This window comes from Eptatretus burgeri, chromosome 5 (genome assembly GCF_056783735.1).
Source record: "Eptatretus burgeri isolate ZD-2024b chromosome 5, Ebu_testis_v1, whole genome shotgun sequence".
NCBI classification, from domain to species: Eukaryota; Metazoa; Chordata; class Myxini; order Myxiniformes; family Myxinidae; genus Eptatretus; species Eptatretus burgeri.
In genome coordinates this window covers 8,570,279-8,594,888 of record NC_140965.1, presented here as the reverse complement: position 1 = coordinate 8,594,888, position 24,610 = coordinate 8,570,279, and the positions used below count along the sequence as shown (strand labels likewise).

The 24,610-nt window shown below is 45.7% G+C and overlaps 1 protein-coding gene across 2 annotated transcripts in view; it reads left to right on the top strand.

Moving 5' to 3' along the window:
- LOC147025806 (CD9 antigen-like) overlaps positions 1 to 11,859 on the top strand; it is a 55,075-nt gene extending 43,216 nt beyond the window's left edge. Inside the window, exons 5-9 of one of the 2 annotated variants that reach the window (XM_085880643.1) lie at positions 1,979 to 2,080; positions 8,711 to 8,779; positions 8,948 to 9,031; positions 10,546 to 10,613; positions 11,287 to 11,859. In XM_085880643.1, coding sequence (XP_085736769.1) covers positions 1,979 to 2,080; positions 8,711 to 8,779; positions 8,948 to 9,031; positions 10,546 to 10,608 — 318 coding nt within the window. In that variant the 3' untranslated portion in view covers positions 10,609 to 10,613; positions 11,287 to 11,859. The other variant, XM_085880644.1, reaches the window with a different exon arrangement.
- Positions 11,860 to 24,610: the final 12,751 nt, after the last annotated feature.

Sequence of the window (24,610 nt, the reverse complement as noted above, 5' to 3'; positions counted from 1 at the left end):
TTCTCCAATGGCTTGATTTCTGTTCACCAATTTGGATTCAGACCAGGTCACTCTACCCTGGATATGCTGCTTCTGCTCTCCCAACAATCCATGGAGATCCGCAATGCCGGACATGAAATCAGAGCCAGATCCCGAGACATATCGCGTGCCTTCAATATGGTTTGGCATCCTGCCCTGCTCACCAAACTCTCTTCCTCTGGTATCCAATGTCGTCTCCACTCATGGTTCGCAGACTTCCTCTCCTGTCGTAGTCAACGTATGGCCTTTAATCGAGTTCTCTCATCCCCTCTTCCTGTCTAGGCTGGAGTTCCTCAAGGTAGCGTTCTGGGCCCTGTTCTTTTTCTGGTTTTCATCAATGATCTCTCTGACTCTCTGGAAAATCCTCTTTATCTCTTTGCTGATGACTCCACCCTCCACCATGCCATCTCTCATCCCTCTGATTGGCAGGCAGTGGCTTCTTCACTCTCTGCAGATCTGGATAAAATCACAAACTGGTCCAACACGTGGTACATGTCTTTCAATCCGGACAAATCTCACACTCTCACTATGTCTCTCCGAAAGGACAATCGACAACCCCCATCTCCCCCCCCCCCCGGGACTTTCTCAACAATCCTCTTGAAGAAGTCCTTTCATTCAAGCTTACTGGGTTTCACTATCTGCCATGATCTTTCCTGGGAGTTTCCAATTTTTCCAATTTCCAATCCAATTTCCAAGCTGGCCTCCAAAGCTCGGCACATGACTGGTTTCCTCTGTCATCCAAAGTCCTTTCTTGGCACACCTGAGCTTCTGACCGCATACAAAGCTTTTGCCAAAACAGCCTGATGGAGTACTGCTCTCCTCTCTGGGCTAGTGCTCCGTTCTCTCATCTATTTGGCTTCACACTGTGGAACACAAGGCATTTAGGATCATTGGTACCTCCCGCGATGAGGCTGTCTTTGGGTGTCTCACCGTCTCACAGAAGGCAGGTAGGTGGTCTTTCTATCATCTACCATCTCCTCTCCAGTCTCGCCCCCCCTGCTCTGTCTGCTTTCTGTCCCCCCCCTCCATATTTCCACAGAGCACTCAAGGTCTGACAGCAACCCCTTTCTTGTAAAACTACCAAAATCAAGAATCACTGCTCAGCTTCACTCATTTGTTCCTCTTTTTCTCCCACCTTTGGAACAAACTCCCCCACTCTCTTCAATCCCACTCTTACCTCCAGGTCTTCAAAACAGCTGTTCACCACCATCTCTTATCTTCTCCCATCCAAAACCTCGATCTTTTCTACCCCCGTTAATGCACCCCAAACCCACCTACTTCAACTTCCCTGCTTTCCTTCCTGAAAGTCCATGTAGTGTCCATCTTGTTTACCTTGTGTACCCCACCCCGTCCTGGTGGGGTGTGGAGAGGAAAAGTCATGCTGCCAGTCCACAATGAGGTGTGATTATGGCCATTAAAGTAGTAGTAGTAGTAGTAGTAGTAGTAGTAGTAGTAGTAGTAGTAGTAGTAGTAGTAGTAGTAGTAGTAGTAGTAGTAGTAGTAGTAGTAGTAGTAGTAGTTGTTGTAGTCCTACTACGACTACTACAACAAACCTCCAATTAGCTATATTGACAAAATGTTCTCCTTGTATATTTAATCGTTTTTTGTTTTCCTTGTAACCTTTAGCAAAGTGCTAAAGCTTCTGTTTGGCACCTTGAAGGTGTACCTTTTGCTTCAGGTACATAATTAAACTGAAAGGACAGGTGACCAAAATAGTTTGAAGTTCTCATTGTAAATCTAGGCAGCGTGGATTGAGGTTTTGCCTGCTCGTGTTGCTCTAAAAGTCCATCTTTAGAGATCTTCACTTGGAGATTTAATTGGTGTGACTGTGTCTATATTGGTGGGTCTCCATCTTGTAAGAATGGAGGGAAACATGACTCAGACTCATGGAGGCTGTTTCAAAGTTTTGATGTCAATATTTTATATTATTGCATTGATTTTTGTTTTTAACCTCCACCAGATTCCAGAAGACATAACAAAGTTTTATGCTCGCATGTATGACGAGTACAAGAGAAATTCAACTCCTGCGAACAAAGCTCCCGTAATCACATTTCACAAGACCGTGAGTCTCGCCTTCCAAGTAACTGCTTCATTCTCTCAATCTAGACAAAATAGATTAAGTAAAGTGGTATTATGTTTATGCATGCACTTTGCCAGTCATTAGCCCTCTGTTTGACTTAACTTCGGTTTGAATGGTCACTTTACGGTGGTTGGCTTGGCATCCTATGGTCCTGAGTTCAAATCCCGCTTGGCTCTTGAATTACTACCAGGTGGGGTTGACCATAGTCAGGTCAGGCCAGATCAGATCTGTGACATGCTATAGGTATCATGTAAACCTGTACCAACCTGTTTCACGGTCAGGTTGTCGGCAACAAAACCGTCTTCCTCACCAGGTTTTATTGTGAGGAGGGTGTATGATATGGACAACCAGCAGGATTAAAAACAAAACCTGTCAAAGGGTGGAGGACCTCCTTGTGAGCCAACAGCCATCCATATCTCGTGCCCAACTGTGTCTGCAGATGTCCTCTTGCAGTTGGGTTCCTTTTTTTTTAGGAGGTTGATGGCAGGATTTGCACTGCGGCCCCTGTAAAACCCTTCATTCCGCAAAACAAAAGAAAACTGTAAAGAAAATTGAAAACCCACTATGTGGGAGTACCTCCTGTGCAGCCGGGTAGCTCACCAGATAACGGGATTGGAGCAAATCCTTCAGAACCCCCACTCTTTGATGATCGGAGGAAAACACCACGGAGGTAACTTTCCCAGGTTAGATTGCGGTAGTGTGTGTCGGGGTGGTCCTGAGGTGTCATCCATCTGACAGTGGTCTCCTTGGGTTAATCTGAGGTGGTCCCTTCGGGTGGGTGCCAGGAATGTCCTATCCCTAAGAGAGGATGATCACCTGTCTCTGTTATCATCTGAGCTCAAGCATTTGAACATCGATATTATAGCACTCTCTGAAGTTCAGCGACCCGATAGTGATGAGATCATGGCGGGGGGTTACACCTACTATTGGTCTGGTCATTTTGATGGTTACCATACCCAAGAAGTTGCTGTAGCTGTGTCCAATAAGCTTATTCCAATGGTAGTTGAGGTAACAAGCATATTATGAGACTAAGGATTCATCACGACTTGGTGGCGTTTCTCTGGTCTCCGTATATGCTCCAACTGAGGCAAGTGATCTTACCGTGAAGGACGAATTCTATGCTAAGCTCAAGTCTGTGGTTGGTCAGTGCCCCAGGCGAGATGCTCTTCTGGTCTTGGGGGATTTCAATACATTGACTGGACCTGATAGGTATGATTATGAAACATGTGTTGGTCCCCATGGGTCTGGAACTGTGAACCAGAAGAGCACTAAGTTCCTTGACTTTGCAACAAGTCATGGAATTGGGGTGGCTGATTCATGATTTCAGCACCCACAGGCTTATTGCTGGACTTGGTATTGCAACATAGGTGGTGTCGCAAAGGAGATTCACCATGTGCTCATTGCTGGTTGCTGGATGATGATCCAGAACTGCAGGGTCCACCGGAGTGCTCAGATCCTCAATACTGACCACCAGCTTGTGGTAGCAACTATGAAGTTGCAGCTTAAATACGGGAGAATGGTCCCATCCCAGCCTTGGCTGGATGTTGGCAAGCTCAAGGATGAGAGGGCATCTGAGGAGTTTGCTAACAGACTCAGTGGGGATTTGGGCGGGGGGGGGGGGGTCTGAGTGCTTTGGGGAATCCTGAAGAGTTGTGAAGTGCCTTAAAGACCACCATCTTGATGTTGCCGGTAGATCTCTTGGAACTCACCGTCGGGCAAAGAAGAATTTTGTCTCTCAAGGGACACTGGATACTATTGACCAGAGTCGCAGGGCCAGGCTGAATGGCAGAGCTGAACTGTTCAGGGAGTTGAGGCGTGAATCTGTACGTGCACTGAGGGTGGACAAGGAGGCCTATGTGTGAGGAATCTGTGAGGGGGTAGAGTATCACCTGTGGTCAAGTGATTCTCGTCCTGCCTACATGGGAATTCACGCATTGTGTTCCTCCAAGCCCGTCCCTCGGTGTACTGCAGTTAGAGCGAAGGGTGGAAGGCTTTTGATGGAGGAGTCCGAAGTGAAGGCCCGCTGGACCGGTTGCTTAGAGTAGCTGTACCAGGCTGATCCACCAGCTGTTGAGTTGGATGTCAAGGGTGTTACTATACCTATTGCTGACTCTCCAATCAACTGTTATCCACCTTCATTTGTGGAAACACAGGCTGTGGTGAACCAGTTGAAATGGGGTAAAGCTCCTGGGATATGTGGCATCCATGCTGACCTTCTAAACGCTGGTGGAAATGCTGTACTCGTGTCGTTGCATGCAGTTCTGTGCTCTCCCTGCAGACGCAGGCGTCATCCCAACTAACTGGAAGAGGGGCCTTGTTGTCCCTCTCTGGAAAGGGAAGGGTGATCGCCAGGACTGCAACAACTACCGAGGGATGACGCTGCTCTCAGTGCCGGGCAAGGTCTTTGCTCGGTTAATTCTTGAGAGCGTTCGCCACCCTACGCTTGAGCACCAGCGGCCAGAGCAGTCAGGCTTTATACCAAAGAGGTCAACGATTGACCGTATCCTTGCTCTTTGTGTCCTCACCGAATGCAGACGAGAGTTTCGGCAGGGGCTGCTTGCAGCCTATGTTGCTCTCTGCTAGTGTTTGATTCAGTGAATCGGGATGTCCTCTGGAGGATTCTTGGTCTTCGTGGGGTGCCACCAAAACTGATCAATCTGGTCTGAACTGTACTCCGGTACTGAGAGTGCTGTGAGATTTGGTGATACCATCGCTGACTTATTTCCAGTTGTTACTGGAGTTCGTCAGGGGTGTGTTCTGGCCCCCACACTTTTCAGCACTTGTATAGACTGGACTCTGGGGAGGATGTCGGAGAGATCTAGCTGTGGTGCGTAATTTGGGAATTTCAAGATCTCTGACCTTGATTTCGCAGATGATGCAGTCATCTTTGCGGAGACTCTGGAGATCCATTTGGGGGCCCTTGGGGTGCTGAATGAGGAGTTGTAGCCACTGAGATTATAGATTTCCTGGGTAAAAACTAAGATCCAGGCTTTCAATGACATCTTGGATGCTGCTCTCTTGACTGTATCTGATTGTGGTGAGGATGTTGAAGTCATGGAGAGATTCACTTCTCTTTTCAGTGATATTCATGTCTCTTCTGTCTGTGAGCCAGAGATCAACATACGTCTGGCTCAGGCCTGGAAGTTATGGATTCACTGGATCATGCGGTGTGGCCCTGTCGGTACCTGTGGAGGACCTGTCTTGAGGTCCTTGGCACTTCCAGTCTTGCTCTCCGGATGTGAGACTTAAACTCTGACCAGGCATCTGAGACAGTGACTTAATTCCTTTGGTACCAGCTCTCTTTGGAGAATTGTTGGCTATCGCTGGTCAGACCTTTTGTCCAACGAGTGGTTGCTGAGAGAGATTCAAATGAGATTTGTTACCTGCATTGTCTGTGAGCATCAGCTGTGGCTGTATGGACATGTGGCTCATTTTGCTGACGCTGATGCTGCTCACCAGATTCTCTCAGCGAGGGAGGCTCGTGAGTGGAGGAGGCCAATGGGCCGTCCACGTTCCTTGTGGTTGCAGCAGATTGTTCAGCATCTCAAGGAGATGGGAATGGGCCAGGTATCTACCTGGGAGATGGCTAGACTGAAGCCCCTGGTGTACCGGTGGAAAGTGGACGCAGTGACATGCTTCTCTGGCGCATGCTCCCATACCTGACCTGATCTGGGTTGACTCAGCCTGTCATCCTTCCGAAGTCGGCAAAATGAGTCACAGCTTGCTGGGATTATTGAGCCATTCAAGTATCCTGCGTCGGAGCGGCGACCCATCCAAGATTGTGCCAAATAGCCCAGGAGACTGCTTCAGCAGCACTGACACTGCACAGAGTATGGCCCAATGGATGGATGGTCACCGTGAGGATCTGCAGTATTTATCTTCGACCCCAATGGTTTGAGCCGAGCCATTATTCGAGATCGAGATCGAGATCACTTGTTGAAGCCAGCTTGGCAGAATGCATTTGGCCTCGATACCTGCACTCAAAATGTTAGTTCTTTGATACATAATGAGCATAATTTAAACACATTCTTAATTGAGATGCTTGTGAGATGCAAATTGTTCTTTTGTTTGTTTTTGTTGCAGACATCAAGGCTCTTGGAAGAGCTGAATGTCAGAGGGGTGAGGCTGCCACATCAACAGTGGAGCAGAGAGAACAGAAAGCCAAAAGACAGCAAGGAATGAACATTACAATGCCTAACTAGAACTACACCCGGTAGAGCGTATATCTCCACCAGGCTGAACAGGTTACGTTTTGTAGGCCAGATGTGCATCCGAACCTGAACCCAAATCGAATCGATAAGTCCTAATTGTCACTTACCTGACGACCTCACCAAGTTGTGTTCGAATCCATCCATAACTGTTTGAGAGATCGTGCTATCTATAGTTTTTGGCCTTATCTCTCAATGGTATGGAATAATTTGAAAAATTACAGTATCTAGACACGGATTCGTATCTTCACCAAAGTCTAATCACTTTTGTCCTTGTCACACACCCAACCTGTCCACCAAATTGCGTCTGAATCCGTACATAATGTTTTGAGATATCCTCCTCACGGTCAAACAGACAGACAGACGGACAGACAGACAAACAGGGGTGAAAACATAACCTCCGTCCACCTTCGGTGCAGGAGGTAATAAGTAGTAGACAATGGACATGTACACAGACGGGGAAATCTGAAACACAGGACAAGTGCAAAAAAACACAGCAGGTTGACTGTCCGAGAGGATGGTCATTAAAAATAGAAAAGATAACAAATAGGATTCAGAGATATCAAGAGATGATGTATTTGAATGGAAGAAACAGCAGGACTGGAAAGACTAAGGGATGCGATTCCACAGTGAAGAGAAGAGGGTTATCTTGTTCTAGCAGAGCCGACCTGTCGCTTCGCTGATGGACCATTTAGTCACCATGTTTGCCAAAAATAGCTGTATTGGTCACTTTGGCATCACTTTGTGGACTCAAAACAGATTCTGAAGCCACAGCCACATAGCCCATGTTACTTCCCTCACGAAGTTGAATCTATATCCTGAGTTCTGAGTTTGTAGCTTTAAAGATGTGGCTGGGCGTAATGACGTCCCTTGCTGCTTAAAATGTTTCCCTCACACGATGACCCGAGCTCCTTCTGGTTATTATTTTTCCCACTTTTACAGGCCCCTCCATTTTGGGTTAGAAGGAGAGGGAAAGGAAGACATTTATCCATTTAGAGTGATTTAACCACTCCACCCCAACCGCCCTCCCACCCCTGTCCTCACGTCCTGGTCCCCTCACCCCCTCCCTTTTGCACCCCCGTGAGTCCTGATGTCCCTTCCCACTGGAAATATCTCACATACGATGACAGGCTTTGACAGTCCCCACCGATTTTTGTGGTTTTTTGAGGTGCGGGGGGGGGGGGGATGGAGGAGGGAAGGAGGGCAAATTAACCTTTGCGAAGAGAGTGCTTTAACCTCAACATTGCCCAGGTAAAAAAGGAAATTGTAATCCCCTCTGCCACCACCATCATGTGGAGATGCTCGGCACACATTTACATGGAGAATTTATGCCCCCCACCCTCGCCCCCACCCTCGCCCCCACCCCTTGACATTTCCCTTGTGAGGCCACGACCACATAGCCTATCATACCCCACACACAAAGTTGTGTTTGTACCCCAAGTTTGCAGTTTGTAACTTAAAAGATGTGGGAGAGAGAGAGAGAGAGAGAGAGAGAGAGAGAGAGAGAGAGAGAGAGAGAGAGAGAGAGAGAGAGAGAGAGAGAGAGAGAGAGAGAGAGAGAGAGAGAGAGAGAGAGAGAGAGAGAGAGAGAGAGAGAGAGAGAGAGAGAGAGAGAGAGAGAGAGAGAGAGAGAGAGAGACACACGGACGGACGGACGGACACGGGGAGGGGTTTATGTAGACAGTGTAGATATAGGGAGGGAATGGGGTAAACAAGGTGCGGTTTCCTCACTGAGCGAGTGCAATCCGGTTGGCCCCTAAGTTCTCCTTCCCTTTGCCAATGACGTATCGGTGTGAATGTGCCCAATCGCACAAGATTGTTGGAAGCAAAGCAGAGCCGAACACCATTCGGACTATAAAAGGTGACTTCCATCAAAGGCCAGGTATTGTAGGTTAAAGGACCACAGGATAGCTCTGCTGGTTAGCAACTTTCTTTTTCTTTTTCCTTTTTGTTTCCATAGTTAAGGCATGTGGACGATGGAATGGGGGGGGGGGGGTGGGGGGTCTTATCTTGCCATTAGGGGGCGCTGCATTTCTGAGCATGTTAGCAGGAGGGGCTTAAAGAGCAGGTAACTGTGTCCTAACACCCCAGTCAGGTCCCCTGCCAAAACCCTAAAATGACATCTGCTGGTTGTGTCAAAAGCGATTTGAGTATGTATAAGATAAGTACATTGATATGTCAAGTTAATGGGATAAATGTCCCCCTGCTCTGATGTGTATATATATATATATATATATATATATATATATATATATATATATATATATATATATATATATATATATATATATATATATATATATATATATGAATATATAAAACAGTTGTGCTCATATTAAGAGCACAACTTTTGATTATCTGGCTTTCACATCATTTGTAACCTCTGGATTTCTTTTCTCTCCAGTTTGACTGCTGTGGCTTGAGTAAGAGCTCTCCCTCGGTGGATATTTGTACATCTACGGCAAAGAATAAGGTTGTGAGAATATTTGACATTTTCTTATTGGTTTTAACATTATTTTACATAATAAAGCATAACGTGGCTTGTTTAACTTTCACTCATGAGAGGTGGATGAGGTGGTGTTGGGGGGGGGGGGCAGTGTGCAAGGACATGTTGCCTTTAACCCATGTTATGTCAATGTAGGACTGCGAGAAGCAAATTAAAGAAGTTTTTACGACAAAGGTCTACATCATTGCATTCATTGGCATCAGCACGGGAGTGGTCATGGTGAGAACATTTCGTCTCCTTCCCCTGCACTCACATGCCACTGCTGCCACCTGCTCTTACCTGCTATGACATCACCTGTGTCATTGTGATGCTGATTCATGATACCATAATGATGATAATAATGATAATAATATTAATAATAACAACAATATAGATGGAACACTTTCTAACAGCCTTGGCAGATAATTTCTCGTAGCATCTGTGTAACAAAGCCTAAATGGTTTTAGGCACACACTGTAATTAGCGATCTGCTAAAACTGGGTCTGCTCAACCATCAGCTAATATTACCTCTCGTCACAAAAGGTGGTCGGAGGTTTTGTTTTCACCCGTCTGTCCGTTTCTACGTTTCTGTCTGTCTGTGAGCAGGATATCTCAAAAACTTGCTGATGGATTCGGATGAAATTTGGTGGACAGGTTGGGTGTGTGACAAGGACGAATTGATTAGATTTTGGTGACGATCTGAATCAGGATCTCCATACCAGAATTTTATTTTAAGTGATTCTTCACCATTGAGAAAATGGGCCAAAAACTGTGTGTAGCACAATATTTCAAAAACTTGTGGATGAGTTATGACAAAACCAGGAGGATGAGTGTTAGGTGACAAGAACAAGCCGATTCGATTTTGGTTCAGGTCCGGATTCAGATCGGGGCTTTCAGTGGGATACAGAAAGTAAGCTGCTCACCCTGGCGGAGGATCCACTCTACCGAATACCATTGTAGTTGACTCGTGTCATTATTCCCCACCCACTCCGCCAAGGTCTGACCAACAATCGATCATCCGTCCATGTACTTTTGTGTACGCGGTATTTCAAAAGCCATTGAACATTGAGCTTTCATATTGCAGATATCTATTCCTCATGACATTATCTCAACCCGATTAGGTAACGGCTGTGATTGCCTGAATCTGTTGCCATGGCAACCGTCTCGGTAATTTGGTTTGTGTACGCGATATTTCAAAAAGCGTTCAAGATTCAGCTTTCACATGACACAGATCTATCCATCATAGCACCCAAAATGTGGGGGACCTGGAGTATCAGCTCCTTGTTAGGGTCACTTTGCGATCATTTTGGTGGCCAATAAAGGTGTAATGTCGTTTGTGCAGACATCTGGTTTATTTACCCCGGCCTCCTAATTCGCAGCAGTGACCAGAGCTTCGAGGCTCTCCATAACAAAACACTCCCCTCACCTTATTAGACAGACGATGGTCTTTTAAAGTTGTAGGCTGCCTTTCCCAGCAATGTACGTTTGGGACGTCACCAACGAAACCGTAAACGCGACCCACACCTTTGTACAAGGTAGCTCTGCTCTTTTCCGTTTTGATATCCCAGTGCCTTTTTACACAAGGAGGTGTTCACGTGGCATGGGAGATGACAAACGCCATGATGTACAAATTTGTGTTTTGAGGATGTTCCATGAAGATGTTGAAGTGATGAAACATTGATGGATGCCCTTTGTGTCATTTCTTCCTCTCCTTCCCGCTCCACCCTCCTCACCACCATTGTCCTGTGTTGCAGATTTTCGGCATGATTTTTAGTATGGCGTTGTGCTGTTCCGTGCGTAACAGGGAGTACATGTGATGGAGGTAAGGATCATTCCTCCAGATGGTGTGTGCTGATGGTTGGTCGAAGCAGAGTTTGAGTAGAAAATTCTTCCCACAATTGATGATAATGTGTCGGGGTGAGGGTAGTGAAAGGGAATGTATCCGAGATGGTGGGGGGGGGGGGGGACAGGTTAATTCCACCAGGTACGTACACTCGCCTCTAAGCTGTCTAGCCTGGGTTCGAATCCCGGCCCATCTATAATCTGTCATCCAGGTGTTTTGTAGGGAGGTTGATTCATCAATGTGTGTGCCTTCCGTAGGATGGATGTTAAACTTGGTGTCCCATCTGTCAGCATTATATGGTGGACATTAAAGATTCCACGGTGTCCTTCGCGAAGAGTTGGCGAGCTATCGCCGGCACCCTGAATAAATTACAAATTCCTGCCCTCACTTCCCGTGTCGGAGTGGCGACCCAACTGGGATTGTAACCGATAAGTTTGTGAAGCGAAAATACATTTATTCAATTGGCATCGCCTTCTGCCACAAATCCTAAAGCGGTTTTGTTGTTGTTCACAACGTAATGGCCAGAAAACGTCATTTTCCAACCTTTAAAAACGGTGGCGTGTCTGTGCACATTCAAAGTGATAAACTAATCCACAATATTATGAACGCTTTGTGGTTTTTTTTGTTGTTGTTGTTTTTGTCGTTCCCACAGGTAACCACCACACTGGCTGTTGTACAGTGATTGATGAGTAAAGGTGGAATACCTCTTCATGCGCATGTACCTGCTTGCAAAGTGAGATATGCATGATGCAAAACGTATTTGTTCACCCACGATTAAATGATGTCATCAGGCTGTCACCACCGTGATTAACCACAAGCCGCTTGTGCGTAAAGTGACCACAAAACCGTACCATGACCAATAGTGTAAAGTGACTTGGCTTTTTCAGATAGCACTCTCTTCCTTTGTGGGTCGCATCCAATATAACAGCCTATACGTGCATGGGTAATGGCTTTGTCAGCAGTAACTACACAGACCCAAAGCAAGTGTTAAAATGTATTGTTTGCTGTGCCTTCATATATACATATATATATATATATATATATATATATATATATATATATATATATATATATATATATATATATATATATATATATATATATATATATATATTGTGTCTGTATGACTGTGGGTTTTCCATCTTGCCATGGCGTGTCGCTGTTAACCCGTGCGAGAAATGTTTGTATGCTGAAAGTGCTTGTATTAAAAATGTTGTTTCATCCACTTGATACTTTTTTTTGATGCCTCAGCGTTGAAAATCCCACTTCTTCCGACCAAACACTGTGTTTCAGGCTCATGATGTTAACACTTATCAAATTATCCGAAACATGCAGGGTTTGGACTTGTTTGAAGAGTCCCCTGAGTGTTCGTAAGCATTTGTGATGATACTAAAAGGTTAAGTTCCGATTATTTCATCCATATTGATGTGTTTGCAGGATAGCTTAGTTGAACAGGCACTCGCCTTTGAGCATTCTAACCTGTGTCTGAAATCCCGAACCAGATATAAACTGCCATCCTGGTGCTTCACAGGCAGGATGATGCATCGGTTTGCACGCCGTCCATCGTCCCGACATTATTTGTGGTGTCCTGTCTGCGAGCATTACCCGGTGGACGTAAACAAATATCCCACGGTGTGCTTCCGCAAAGAGGAGGCGAGTTATCGCCGGCACGATGAACAAATTCCAAATTTGTGCCCAAATCATCTCCAGTCACATGTCAGGGCGAGCCAGCTTGTTCGTGAAAGACTTGGACCTAAAACCCCCAGCTAACTCCGCAAGAAGTTGGGAATAATTGTGGCCGTTATAGGAGTTGTAGTTGTGGTGTCTTTAACACAATGATAAGGACACACAGAGAGGATGAAGTGCCATTTATTGCATTGAAAGCAGGCCTCACTTGGCCGAGCCAACAGCGGCCTCAATCGGTCATACACGACAATACACTCCTCCTCCCCTTAAGTGACATAATTACTCAACTACACAGGTCATACAACACTTCTGGGAGAAACACTCGGACATTGAGCCACAGACAGGACCGGCGATGGGGATCTTGGAAACAGGTGATGGCTCCTCACCAGATACCAAACCAGGTGCAACCGATACCGGAGGAACATCCATGCTACCATCCCCAACCTGAACATCTGGGTCCACAGACAGAGTGGCAGGTGGTCAGAACATGGTCATGGGCCTGTCGAAGATAAGGACATATTGAATGATCAGATCTGCGTGCCAACAATTGATTCACATGACATTTCCAGGTAAGACTGGCCGAAGTACGAACAAGGTAGTTCGCCGGTCCGAAAACTCAGAACACAGTAGCCGGTACCCCGTTTCTGTCTGCAAATAGTCTCGCGTGAAAACTAGCTGGTCCACCGTGAATGACCAAACATTGGTCACCGGAACAACTGCCGGTGCACAAGGTCGGAGCAAATCCAGCTGCGATCGCAGCTGTCCGGCCACACATGTGGAATGCAGGTGTTTCCTGTGTAGTAGAGTAATACACCAAATTATGAAATGTGTGCAAAAACACATCGACCCGACTCTGCACAGATCATATCGCTTGGCCCCTATGTCTGAAAGGTTTGACAAATGACTGGGCCTGGCCATTTGTAGCTGGGTGGTAAGGCACTGACCTCAGGTGTTTGATATCATTTCCATGCAAGAACACAACAAACACTTCAGATACAAACTGCACCATTGTCCGAAACTAAAATCTCTGGAACACCTTTGTTCACAAAAAATACTCTGCAGATGCTCTACGGTGTTCTCTGCCAAGATGGACTGCATGATGGCTACTTCTGTCCACTTTGAGTAAGCGTCGATAACCACCAGAAGCATACAGCCCATGACCGGCCCCACAAAATCTACATGAACGTGCTGCCACGATCTATCGACGGGCAGCCACAACAACGAGATGAGTGAGGGATTATCAGCATCAGTTTGACACATAGTGTTGTGGTGCCGGGTTCAGTGGCGAGGACAACCGCTAGATGGAGCAGTTGGACCATCTCCCACCGAACACTCGAAATTGAAGGTCGTCACTCCGGATAACTCCGAAGTCGATGGGTCGCTTAATGGACCGTGGTCGCCAATATTTCAACGGTGTGGGGTAGGGTTTATTTGTCTATTCCAATTTACCTAAGTACCCACGCTGTCTAACTACCGGGGAAGCCACACCCTCGGCAGGCTTCGTCCGAACTGAGTTGCTGTTACCGACTCTGGTCTGGCGTACCCGAGAGGAAATTACCAAAACCTGCCGGTCCAAATAGCAATTTACGGCACAAGCGGCCTCACTAATTCTCAAGCCCGAACCATACCGGGTCAATGAAAGAAAACACAGACAACGAACTGGAACATTTAACAGTTATTTATTTACAGTAGGCAATGGGGAGGGAAACACAGAGCAGACTTGATCACGGATATAAATGCAGGCAAATGTACAATGGCAAAATCACTTAACAGTTTTACTTATAAGACTGGCCACAGACGGACACACACACCCAAAAAGATTGGATCTGGCTGGCCTTTATTGGACCCTCCAGCCGCGGAGGGTAGGCAAGCTGGGGGTCAGAGTCTGGTCGGGTACTTGGCCGCCTCGTGCGGTTTTACCGACTCGCACTTGTGGAGCTCGGAGTCCGTGGAAGGGAACGGGGATCCCCAGCTTGAGCGCTCCAACACAACCCACCATGGTGGGACTCGAACCCACGAACCAGAATCCAACGAGCGCAGCCAGGACCCTACGAACGACCCGGCCAGCCACGGATGATGACCGATGACCAGGAGAGCCCAGCAGACCAGAAGCAAGGAACGACCTCCAAGGAACCAAGGAACAAGGATGACCCTGGATACAGCTGGCGATCCTTCTTATCCCTCCCCCGTGCGGGGTGGAGAGATCCGCTCTCGGGTAACTCGCCTCCGGATTGGACGAGACGCCTTCGGGTGTTGTGGTGGCCACCCGCGTTTTGAGTAGGAGGGGCGTGTCGGCGTCTCGGTGCTCCTCCCCTGAGAGAGGCTCTTCTGCCTTCCCCACAAGCGACAGGGGAGACATTCTTCTTTGATGGAGCGGAGTTGGAGCTGAGGCTATCTCACCCCTGATTGGACGAGAGGAACATTCCATCTTGCTGGGGCGGAGTCGGCTCTGAGGTGAGGGGGACTCCCCCCACGTCGGTAGTCAGAAACACGTGTGTTATGGCGCTGAAGGAGTGGAGGAGATTGATGTCGAAAACTAACTAGAAAGAAACTCGCAGCACACACATTAAATTCCCATTAGACATAAGGGAGGAATTATAACTATCCACATATACTTAACGAAATAACTAAACTTTGGGTCAAATGTACGTGTGAATGGTTTCCAGATTCGTAACAATAGCACATGTTTTTTACCGTCCGACCCACCGCAAGAAACTTCGGGCTAAACTTATTTTTGACCAAACCTAAATGACCCTCATGCAACTCATTGAGACAGCACTGATGTAATGAAGCAGGAATGACCACTCTCTTGCCCCAAATAACCCAACCTTGAGCTGAAGATAGCTCGAACGCACACGACACATATGGAGCATATTCTGATGTCGAGGGCAACTCGTGCCAACAACCTGACCATACAGAATGTGCAACACGTGACAAAACGGGATCGCGACGAATGGCAGCAACCACATCGGCAGCAAATACCAGACCATACTCGATCTGTTCGAACATGTACACCTCGACCCCATGTGTGGGTTTGGTGATGACCTGAGGAGATGGCAGTTGAGACAGGCCATCACAGTTGGCATGCCGTTCGGAAGCATGAAATTTGATTTCATCATCATACGCACTGAGGAAGAGACACCATTGCTGTAGCCAAGCAGTGGTAGTGACTGGGATACGTTTCCGAGGATTGAACAAGAACTGAAGCGGCTGATGATCAGCTTGACATTTCCTCCTTCAAACGATCAAGTACTGACGAAACTTCAATGCACCCCATTCCAGACTCAACGCTTCCCCCTCAATTTGAGCACGATTCTGCCCTGCAGCCATCAGAGCACGTGATGTAAAACACACCGGACGCTCAGTATCGTCACTCATTACCAAGTAGCATTGTCATCCAAGTAGCATTGTGCCGGTAAGTCGGAACAAAAATGATCCATAACTTTCTGCCACATTTCCAGAGCTGATGCGATACCAAAACAAAGATGGGTATATTGGTACATACCCTGACATGTATTGACAGTCAGGAGGTGACAATCCTCTGGTACAATGTCAAGATGGAAGTCGGCATCGCACAAGTCCAACTTCATGAAATACTGACTCCCCGCCAACTTCAAATACATCTTGTCAATGGATGGCAGTGGATACTGCTTCACTCAGAGGTTGGGGTTAACGGTTGCTGTAAAGTCACCACACAGCCAGATACTTCCATTCCACTTCAGCACTGTGACCATGGACATTGCCCACGCAGAGTGCGCCATCGGTTCAATGACACCAACCTTTTCCAATCAGTCGAGTTCCGCTTTAACTCGATCCCGAAGAACATATGGCACAGGTCGAGGCTTTCAGAACCGTGGACTGACACCATACTTTAGGTGTAGGTGACCTTGAGAACCTACGGGCTTCCTGAGGCCAGGTCAGAATATCACTTGGTGTTTTTCCAAGAAACCCCTCCAACCAGGAGAGATGGTCCAGAACCATCAACCACAGGCAGGGGCACACTGCTTGCTGTTCCCGATAACGAACCACTACATCCATCAAACCTAATGGTTTGATGAACTCCCCAGTGTAGGTACGAAGGGTAGTGTGTACTGAGGCTAACACCGGACAACCCAAATGACACCAGGTCTGCTTATTCACAAGACTGACTGATGCCCCGGTATCCACTGCGAAGTTGACTGGCCTGGAATTCACACTCACAGACACCTCAAAGGGGCGATTTGCAGCCGTCATCGGAAATATGCCAAGCTGATCAACCTCACTGCTCGCTGCTCGCCTTGACCACATTAACTGATGATTGTGCCAGGTCATGACAGACCCTCCATACATGGCCTGTCCTACCACACCGGTGACACACTGCATTCTGAAATGGACAGTTCCGATGAGAGTGTGAACCATCACAACCCTGACAAGACTGCGGTTGCAGCTGGCGCTGTGATGCCCTGCTTGCATGCAGCCTGGATGAAAGAGGTTGCTGATATGCTGAGCCAGATAGGGAATTGTGAGTGCGTGACCTGCCAACAGCTACAGCATTGACAGACAAGTCCTCTCCAATGATGGCGCGAACATCCTTTCTGGCTTTTTCCATGAGAGCTGCAGTTTCAACCACTTTAGCAAACGTAATCTCTTCAAACTTTATCTGAAGAACTCATGCGACCATCTTCTCATCCCACAACCCAGCGATAAAATGAGCCTTCAATCTCTGTGACTGTTCATCGTCACCACAATGGCAATCCTTTGCCAGATGCTTGAGTCTGGCAACAAAATTAGCTCCCCTCTCGTTGGAAAGCCAAACCAGGTTGTCAAACTCGTACTGTGATAACTGTGGCGACTTGCCCGGTTTCATATGGTCATGCAATGTCTTGACGACGGGGTCGTAGGTGATAGCATCATCCCACACCTCCGCCGGTGAAATCAAGTCAGACAGCAGACGGAACACCTCTGCTGGGAACGATCACAGAAGAATCGCTTTCCGTTTCACAGCATCGGCGATGTCGTTAGCGATGAAATAGAAACTGAGCTGCTGAGCAAAGAGTTCAAAGTTGTCTCCGGCATACTCCGTCCAGGACCTTACCATGTGATGTAGTCATGGTTCAAGAAATCTTCATCGCCAATGGTGGTGTCTTTAGCACAATGGAGAGGATCAAGCACCATTTATTGCATCAAAAGCAGTCCTCACTCGGCCGAGCCAACAGCAGCCTCACTCAGCCGAACATGATACTACGGTAGAAGTATTCGTTATGATTTTGTACGCAGCCTGTGACTGCTGGTTTCATCGTTGCTGGGGGTGTGGCTGTGCTGCTGATGCAGTTCCCCCTGTTGCCAGTCAGCTGGTACTCATTTGGCTGATCTCAGAAGGATGACAGGCTGAGTCAACCCACCTGCTGTTATTTACCGGCACAACAGGGGCTCAAACTCAAGACCCTAAGATCTTAAGGCAGCCACCTTAACATAGTCATCGTGGTAGTAGTAGTCATTATTGTTTGATTTTGGGATCTCGATTAAAGGTTTTGCCTCTGAAACCACACACACAAGACTGCACTTCATGCATGCCCACACATTGCAATAAAATAACATAACATTTTCAATGCTGCTCGTTTGATCATCAAACATGGTTCTTGTGTAACAAATACTGTATCTAGAGGGGAGCACTTGGGAGAGTGCAAAACCTCCGCCCCAATACTGCTGGGTCACTCAAGTGAACCTTATATGTTATTCATTAAATATGATGTCAACAGTGCTGACAGAGTTATAGTTCTTTTCTCCAACATTTTTTTTGGGCAGGGGGAGGGAATCACTTAAAACATGTAAAAATGCAACAACAAAAAAAATCTAAATTTTGTTGAAAAAAAGTTGCAAAAATTTTTTTTTCTTGAACAATTTTTTTGGGGGCGGGGGTTGGAAATCACTTAAAACATGTAGAAATGCCAAAAAAATTCTCTATTTTTGGGAGGGGGGGTTGGAAATTACTTAAAACATGTAGAAATGCAAAAGAAATTCTCTATTTTTGGGGGGGTTGGAAATCACTTAAAACATGTAGAAATGCAAAAGAAATTCTCTATTTTTGGGGGGGTTGGAAATCACTTAAAACATGTAGAAATGCAAAAAAAAATTCTCTATTTTTTTTTGGGGGGCGTTGGAAATCACTTAAAACATGCAAAAATGCAAAAAAAAATATTTCTCGAACAATTTTTTGGGGGCGGGGGTTGGAAATCACTTAAAACATGTAAAAATGCAAAAAAAATTCTCTATTTTGGGGGGGGGGTTTGGAAATCACTTAAAACATGTAGAAATGCAAAAAATATATTTCTCGAACAATTTTTTTTGGGGGGGGTAACAATTTTTTTTTGGGGGGGGGTTGGAAATCACTTAAAACATGTAAAAATGCAAAAAAAAAAATTTTTTTCTCAAACTATTTTTTGGGGGGGGGGGAGGGGGGGACCAAGTCCAAAATCTAATGGCATGATCCTTGGACCATACCTAACCCCCCCTCCCCACCAAGTTTCGTCGAAATCCGTCGAGCAGTTTTTCCGTAATACTGTTCACAAACAAACAAACAAACAGAAAGGGGTGAAAACAGTAACCTCCATCCATCTTCGAAGATGGCGGAAGTTAATAAAGTCAGCCTCCACACGGCGATTGATATCAACTCCATTTTGAGTCTCACCAAGCCCGTTACACTCACGTTCCTGGTTAAAATATTTCATCACCCTCCAAATGCTCCACCTTTGGGCCCTCCTTACCCCATGTCACCTTGTCTGTTTTTTTCCAAGCCGGATGCAAGATTGCTTCGTAGGTATCTTTATAGGTGAGACAGTCCTGAGCATTTTGACTACTCGTAGAAACATTTCTACAATGGGGGCTTACAAAGAACCATGTGAGGATGTGTGTTGGAATAAGAGAGATTACAGGATGGGATATTGAAAGGTTTTTTGATCGTTTGGTTGTTCAGGCTCGAATGTTATTTACAGATCTTCATCTGGTGTTTGATTAATTTCTGCGCAAACTCCAGAATGTTTGCTTTATGTTCCTTCGTGGGTGGCATGGATGGCACATTGATGGCTTGATGTGAAGACAGGGCCGCTGAGATCCAGAATGGGCCTCAGGGTAATACCCCTTCCCCCTTCAAGGGCCCCCTTCAAAGGTAGGCCCCCTTCAAGGCAGAGCCCCCTTCAAAAAATTTTCTGTAAGAAACTATATGGAGGTTTCTGTATTTTCGTCATCTAAAACATGCCATGTTTGGGGAAATTATGGTGTTATTCACTTATTCCTAAATATGGATTCGTTTATTAACCCATTTCATCTGGACGGGGTGTGGCCAACACTCTTGTGTTCATTTACGTCATGAGTACCATAATCATTAAATAGATATAGATTGTTCCCACAGTAGTCTGTTTTACGAGGAAGGGTGTTACTCCCCATGGCAATGGCATGCCGGAAGAGATTTTTTTCCCCAAATGACGTGAACGAGACGGCTCTCATTGGTTTAAACTCACACGTCACGCCACGTCTTACGTCATTACATTCCATCTCGATTCCCTCCTCTTGAACCAACGATGCGACTTCACAATTTTGTTGTGGTTGTAAAGATACTGTTTCGGTACATAAATATCCTAACTAGAACCCAAACTACCCCAGTAACCCAAGGTTCAGAAATGGCATGTTCGAAACATTAATTAAAGTTTTTAAAGTTCTACCGAAAGAGCAAATTATTGCGCATAAATTATATTAAGGGCATTAAAATAAGAATAACTAAACTTACCAAAAGTTCGGGGAAGTTATGTACTGAAATAGCCTCCTTACAACCATGCCAAAATTGTGAAGTCACATCCATGGTTCAATCGGAGGGAATTGGGATAGGACGGAATGACGTAAGACGTGACGTGATGTGCGAGTTTAAACCAATGAGAGCCACCCTGCTCACATGTCGTTGGGGGGGGGGGGGAGGGGGACGTGAGCTGCTGGGGAATCGCCCTGAGTGGCTTGATGCGAGAAAAAATAGCTGCCCCAGTGTTTTATCCTCATCGATAATCTTCTTATGAAACAAAAATTGAAAGAATAATTAAGGATCCCCATTAGGTCCGGGCCCCAGGAGGTGTGTAATGTCTTGCAGTTCCTGCTGCTCGGTCTGGATCGCGTTGATCTCACGAGACCGGGAATGCTGCTTCGGTTTTGGAATAAAGCCAGTTATCTTAAATGGTGTCAGAAGTGGGATCCAAACCTCCACATAGAGCTGCTCCATCTCTAACACCCCCCCCCCCCACGGGCCCTTCATGAAGATACGTATGACCAAAGCTTCTCGTTAAAATCCAAACCACAACACGACGTGCCATTACGCTTAACATTTCCCTAAAGGCCCTGTCACACCTTGATGTGTTAGCCAGCGTATGCTGACATATGAAAAATTTGGCCAATATGCTGGCACACGTCGAATACGTTATGGGTAAGTTTTGTGTATGTGAAGAGCACGCTGAAGCACGCTGGCATACGTCGTAGTACGCCGAGCTCGTCGACAAATTTTGGGCATGCTCAAAATTTCTCGACATGCTCGGCGTATGACTCACACGTTCCGCATATGCTGGCCATAAGTTGTAGGCACGTTATGCGATTGTTGACACATGTCGACACACATTACTTGTAAGTTACTCATAAGTCGAAATACGTCGAGGTAATGTTTAGTGTACCCGAAACTTATTTCTAACCTATGAGTAACGTGCTTTGAACCTATGTGCAACGTATCTCCAACGCATATTGACATATGTAGACGTATTTCACGTCTTCCGGACGACCACAGAACTTACTGAACGTGTTTCTAACTTACAGCTACCGTATAATGGCGTATTGGCAGCGTTTAGGGGAATTGGTATATAAAAATGGGCTTCACCGGAGGAACCCGTCAGTGTTCCAGACTCCATGTTGAGATGTCCACATCAATAGTATCAGTAGTAGTAGTGGGTGAGCGTGTCAGTAGTAGTAGTAGTAGTAGTAGTAGTAGTAGTAGTAGTAGGTCCATGTCAGTAGTAGTAGGTGAGCGTGATGGGGAGGGTGTGGGTGATGGATCCTCCTTGCGGCCACGGCCACGGCCAGGACACTTCTTTGCAGCATTCTTCGAAGTTTTCTTTGGCATGATGGTGATGTTGACACTTCGATGTCTAGTGCGGTTATGATTTGAATCGTCGAGCGGCAGCCTTTTAATAGGCTACGCCACGTGATCGTCGGCGATACGCTGCCGCGCGCTATGCATAAGTTAGACTATCGTTGGGCATAAGTTGTGAACGCCGACAACACGCTAAGCATTCGTTGGTATAAATTATCCAAACGTTCTGTGTACGTTACTAATACGTTATGCATACGTCCAACACGTTATTATATGCCCAAAACTGAAAAAAAACAATAGTTCAGCGTACGCCAGCGTTTTAGATACATTTTGAGACGTTGCCATACGCTGGCTAAATCGTCAAGGTGTGACGGGGGCTTAATATCGGATACAAGGACGTGCTCTGCCTCTCTTGGAGCAGGATGACCTTGGAAACACAACAAATGATTATTGTGAGAAAATAATTGGGGTCTGAAAGCGTTTGATCGTTCCACTCATCCAGTGTGAGGGGGAGATTTGTTCAATCTCTCGTCCTGCCATTCACTGCTGTTACTCTTATCATACAGAGCGTTTATATTCCCTTTTCTAGATTTTGCTTCCCCATGAAGCCAGGTTCTAAAATACAATTATTCTGCTTCATCCTCTTCCTCTTTATCTTCTTCCTGTTCTTCTTTGCCCATTCTCAGACAAAGCTCTACCTTGAAAGTTGTTGAGTGGTGTTTGGCATTCCAGGCATGTCAAGTGCGAACCATGAACTAATTACAAATTCCTGTCCTAATCAGCAGGGGGCATTGCATCAGCGGCACAGCCACGCCCTCAGCGAATGATGCTACCCCGCAGCCTTGTGCTGCATACAGACAAAGAAGTGAGAGCAGGAATCAAACTCACACTCAGCTCAAAGGTAAAGCCTGGTGTTAGCTCAGTGGTTAGGGTGGTGGCTTGGGATCCTAGGCTCAGTGGTTAGGGTGGTGGCTTGGGATCCTAGAGTCCTGAGTTCAAGCCCCATTGGCCACTGAATTATAAGTACACCAGGAGGTTGATTCAACCTGTCATCCTTCCGAGGTCGGCAAAACGAGTACCAGCTTACTGGTAAGGGGGACACTGCATCAGCGGCATAGCCGCGTCCTAACCAATGATGCAACCAGCAGCCACAGGCTGCACTTGATAGAGAGAGCTCAAAGGTAGATGCTCCACCTCTGCACCACTTTATCAGACCATGATGATATCCGTGCTTTGAATAGTCTTGTTTTTCTTTGAACTGGTAGTGGATTGTATGAAAAGGTGGGATTAACACGGAGTGCACCACAGACACTTCTTCCCTTGATTTTCCATTCCCATGAATTCCAACCTTAATTTGTCTAAATAATTAAAAAGGGGGTTTCGAGATGTTGATAGTTTCATTTTATTGTCGGTTTTCGAATCTCACACACACAATGGAAGGAATAATTTGGTGTTTTTTTTCATCAAACATCTTTGGTGTTTTGCGGTGTCAGTACCGAACAGAAGTTTTCATTTGTTGTTACTTGCAAAGTCGAAGATTTTTCATGTATATTTGTTTGTCGATTTTGTTAGTCTGTCTGTTTGTCTGTCGCCTACAGATCACAATTTTGAACCGATCTTCATGAAATTTCACCACATGGTAGAGTTTGTCATAAGGAAGAAGCCTGTTGTTTTTGAGGTCAAAATGTCAAAAGGTCAACAAGTAAGGTGGGATTTCTAAAATACTCAATTTTCATTCGATTCACTTGAAATTTGAAGAGGTTATATATATTTCAGGTCACTGAATTCAACAAGCCAATTTTTTTGAGATCAACATAGACCGAACAGCAGAGGCCGAACTTATAAAATTGTCACTTTTCATCCGATTCACTTGAAATTTGAAGAGGAGTTGCGTATTTTGTCATTGTATTCAACCACCAATTATATTTGAGGTCAAATTTGTTTTATGGATTTTGCAAGTATTGTGCTCTGCACGACGTCGTCTTCTTTTTACTCTGACTGTCTGTTTGTCTGTTTGTTTGTTTGTCTGTTTATCGCCTACAGGCCACCATTTTAAACTGATCTTCAGGAAACTTCACCACTTGGTAGAGTTTGTCATCAGGAAGAAGCCTCTTGTTTTTGAGATCAAAAGGTCAAAATTGGCCAAAGGTCAACATCTAAGGTGGTATTTCTAAAATCCTCAATTTACATCCTTGAAATTTGAAGAGGATTTACATTTCAGGTCACTGAATTCAACCAGCAAATTATTTTTGAGGTCAACATCGACCAAAATGTCAACATAGGCCAAAGGTCAACAACTAAGTTGGTATTTCTAAAATCCTCAATTTTCATCCTTGAAGACGATTTGCATATCAGGTCACTGAATTCAACCACCAATTATTTTTGAGGTCAACATTGGCCAAAAGGTCAACATCGGTCAAACTTCTAAAATTGTCAATTTGCATCCGATTGACTTGAAATTTGAAGAGGAGTTGCATATTTGGTCTTTGAAACCAACCACCAATTATTTTTGAGGTCAAATTTGTTTAACGGATTTTGCAAGTGTCGTGCTCTGCACGACGTCTTCTCCTTGTTTGGTTGTTTGTTTTCTCCCTGATTCCAGATTCTCATCTGGGGAAGTTTTTGACAATTTCCTTTTTGAAGGAAAGAGCAAAACGTTTGATCGAATCCAAGAAGCTTTCCTCAATCGTGTCGACTTTGAACAAGAGTAAGAAATTGCAAGAAACTGCCATGGCGTTCAGCCCATCGGTAACGGCAGTGTGAACACAAGTTGGTGCCAAAAGCTAAGTGCACTGAACAGATTTGTTTCCAAGTGCTGGACAGTGAAAGCAGCTCCTTTAAATTCCAGGTGCTGTTGATGGGATTGTGATGCCATGAGCTCTTTTTCCCTTCTACTCTTGTTTTTTTTTTAATTGCTGGAGAGAGGTAGGGTATCTGTAGGGAATATGTACTCGTACAAGTATTAAAATGTATGCCTTGAGCATAACTGATGTTTGAAACTCTTTGAGGCATTAGGGAGCTCAGTTGACGGTGTGATCGAGGCATTCCATTTGGGCTTGTTACCCCAAAATGTCGGAATGAACCCAAATTAACATGCTGGTGTGGTGCCAACCATGAGTGCCATTTGACTGCCGAGTACTTCAAGGAACCTCATCTTTAAGGAGTGCCAGGATGGTCCACCAGGAACTTTAAG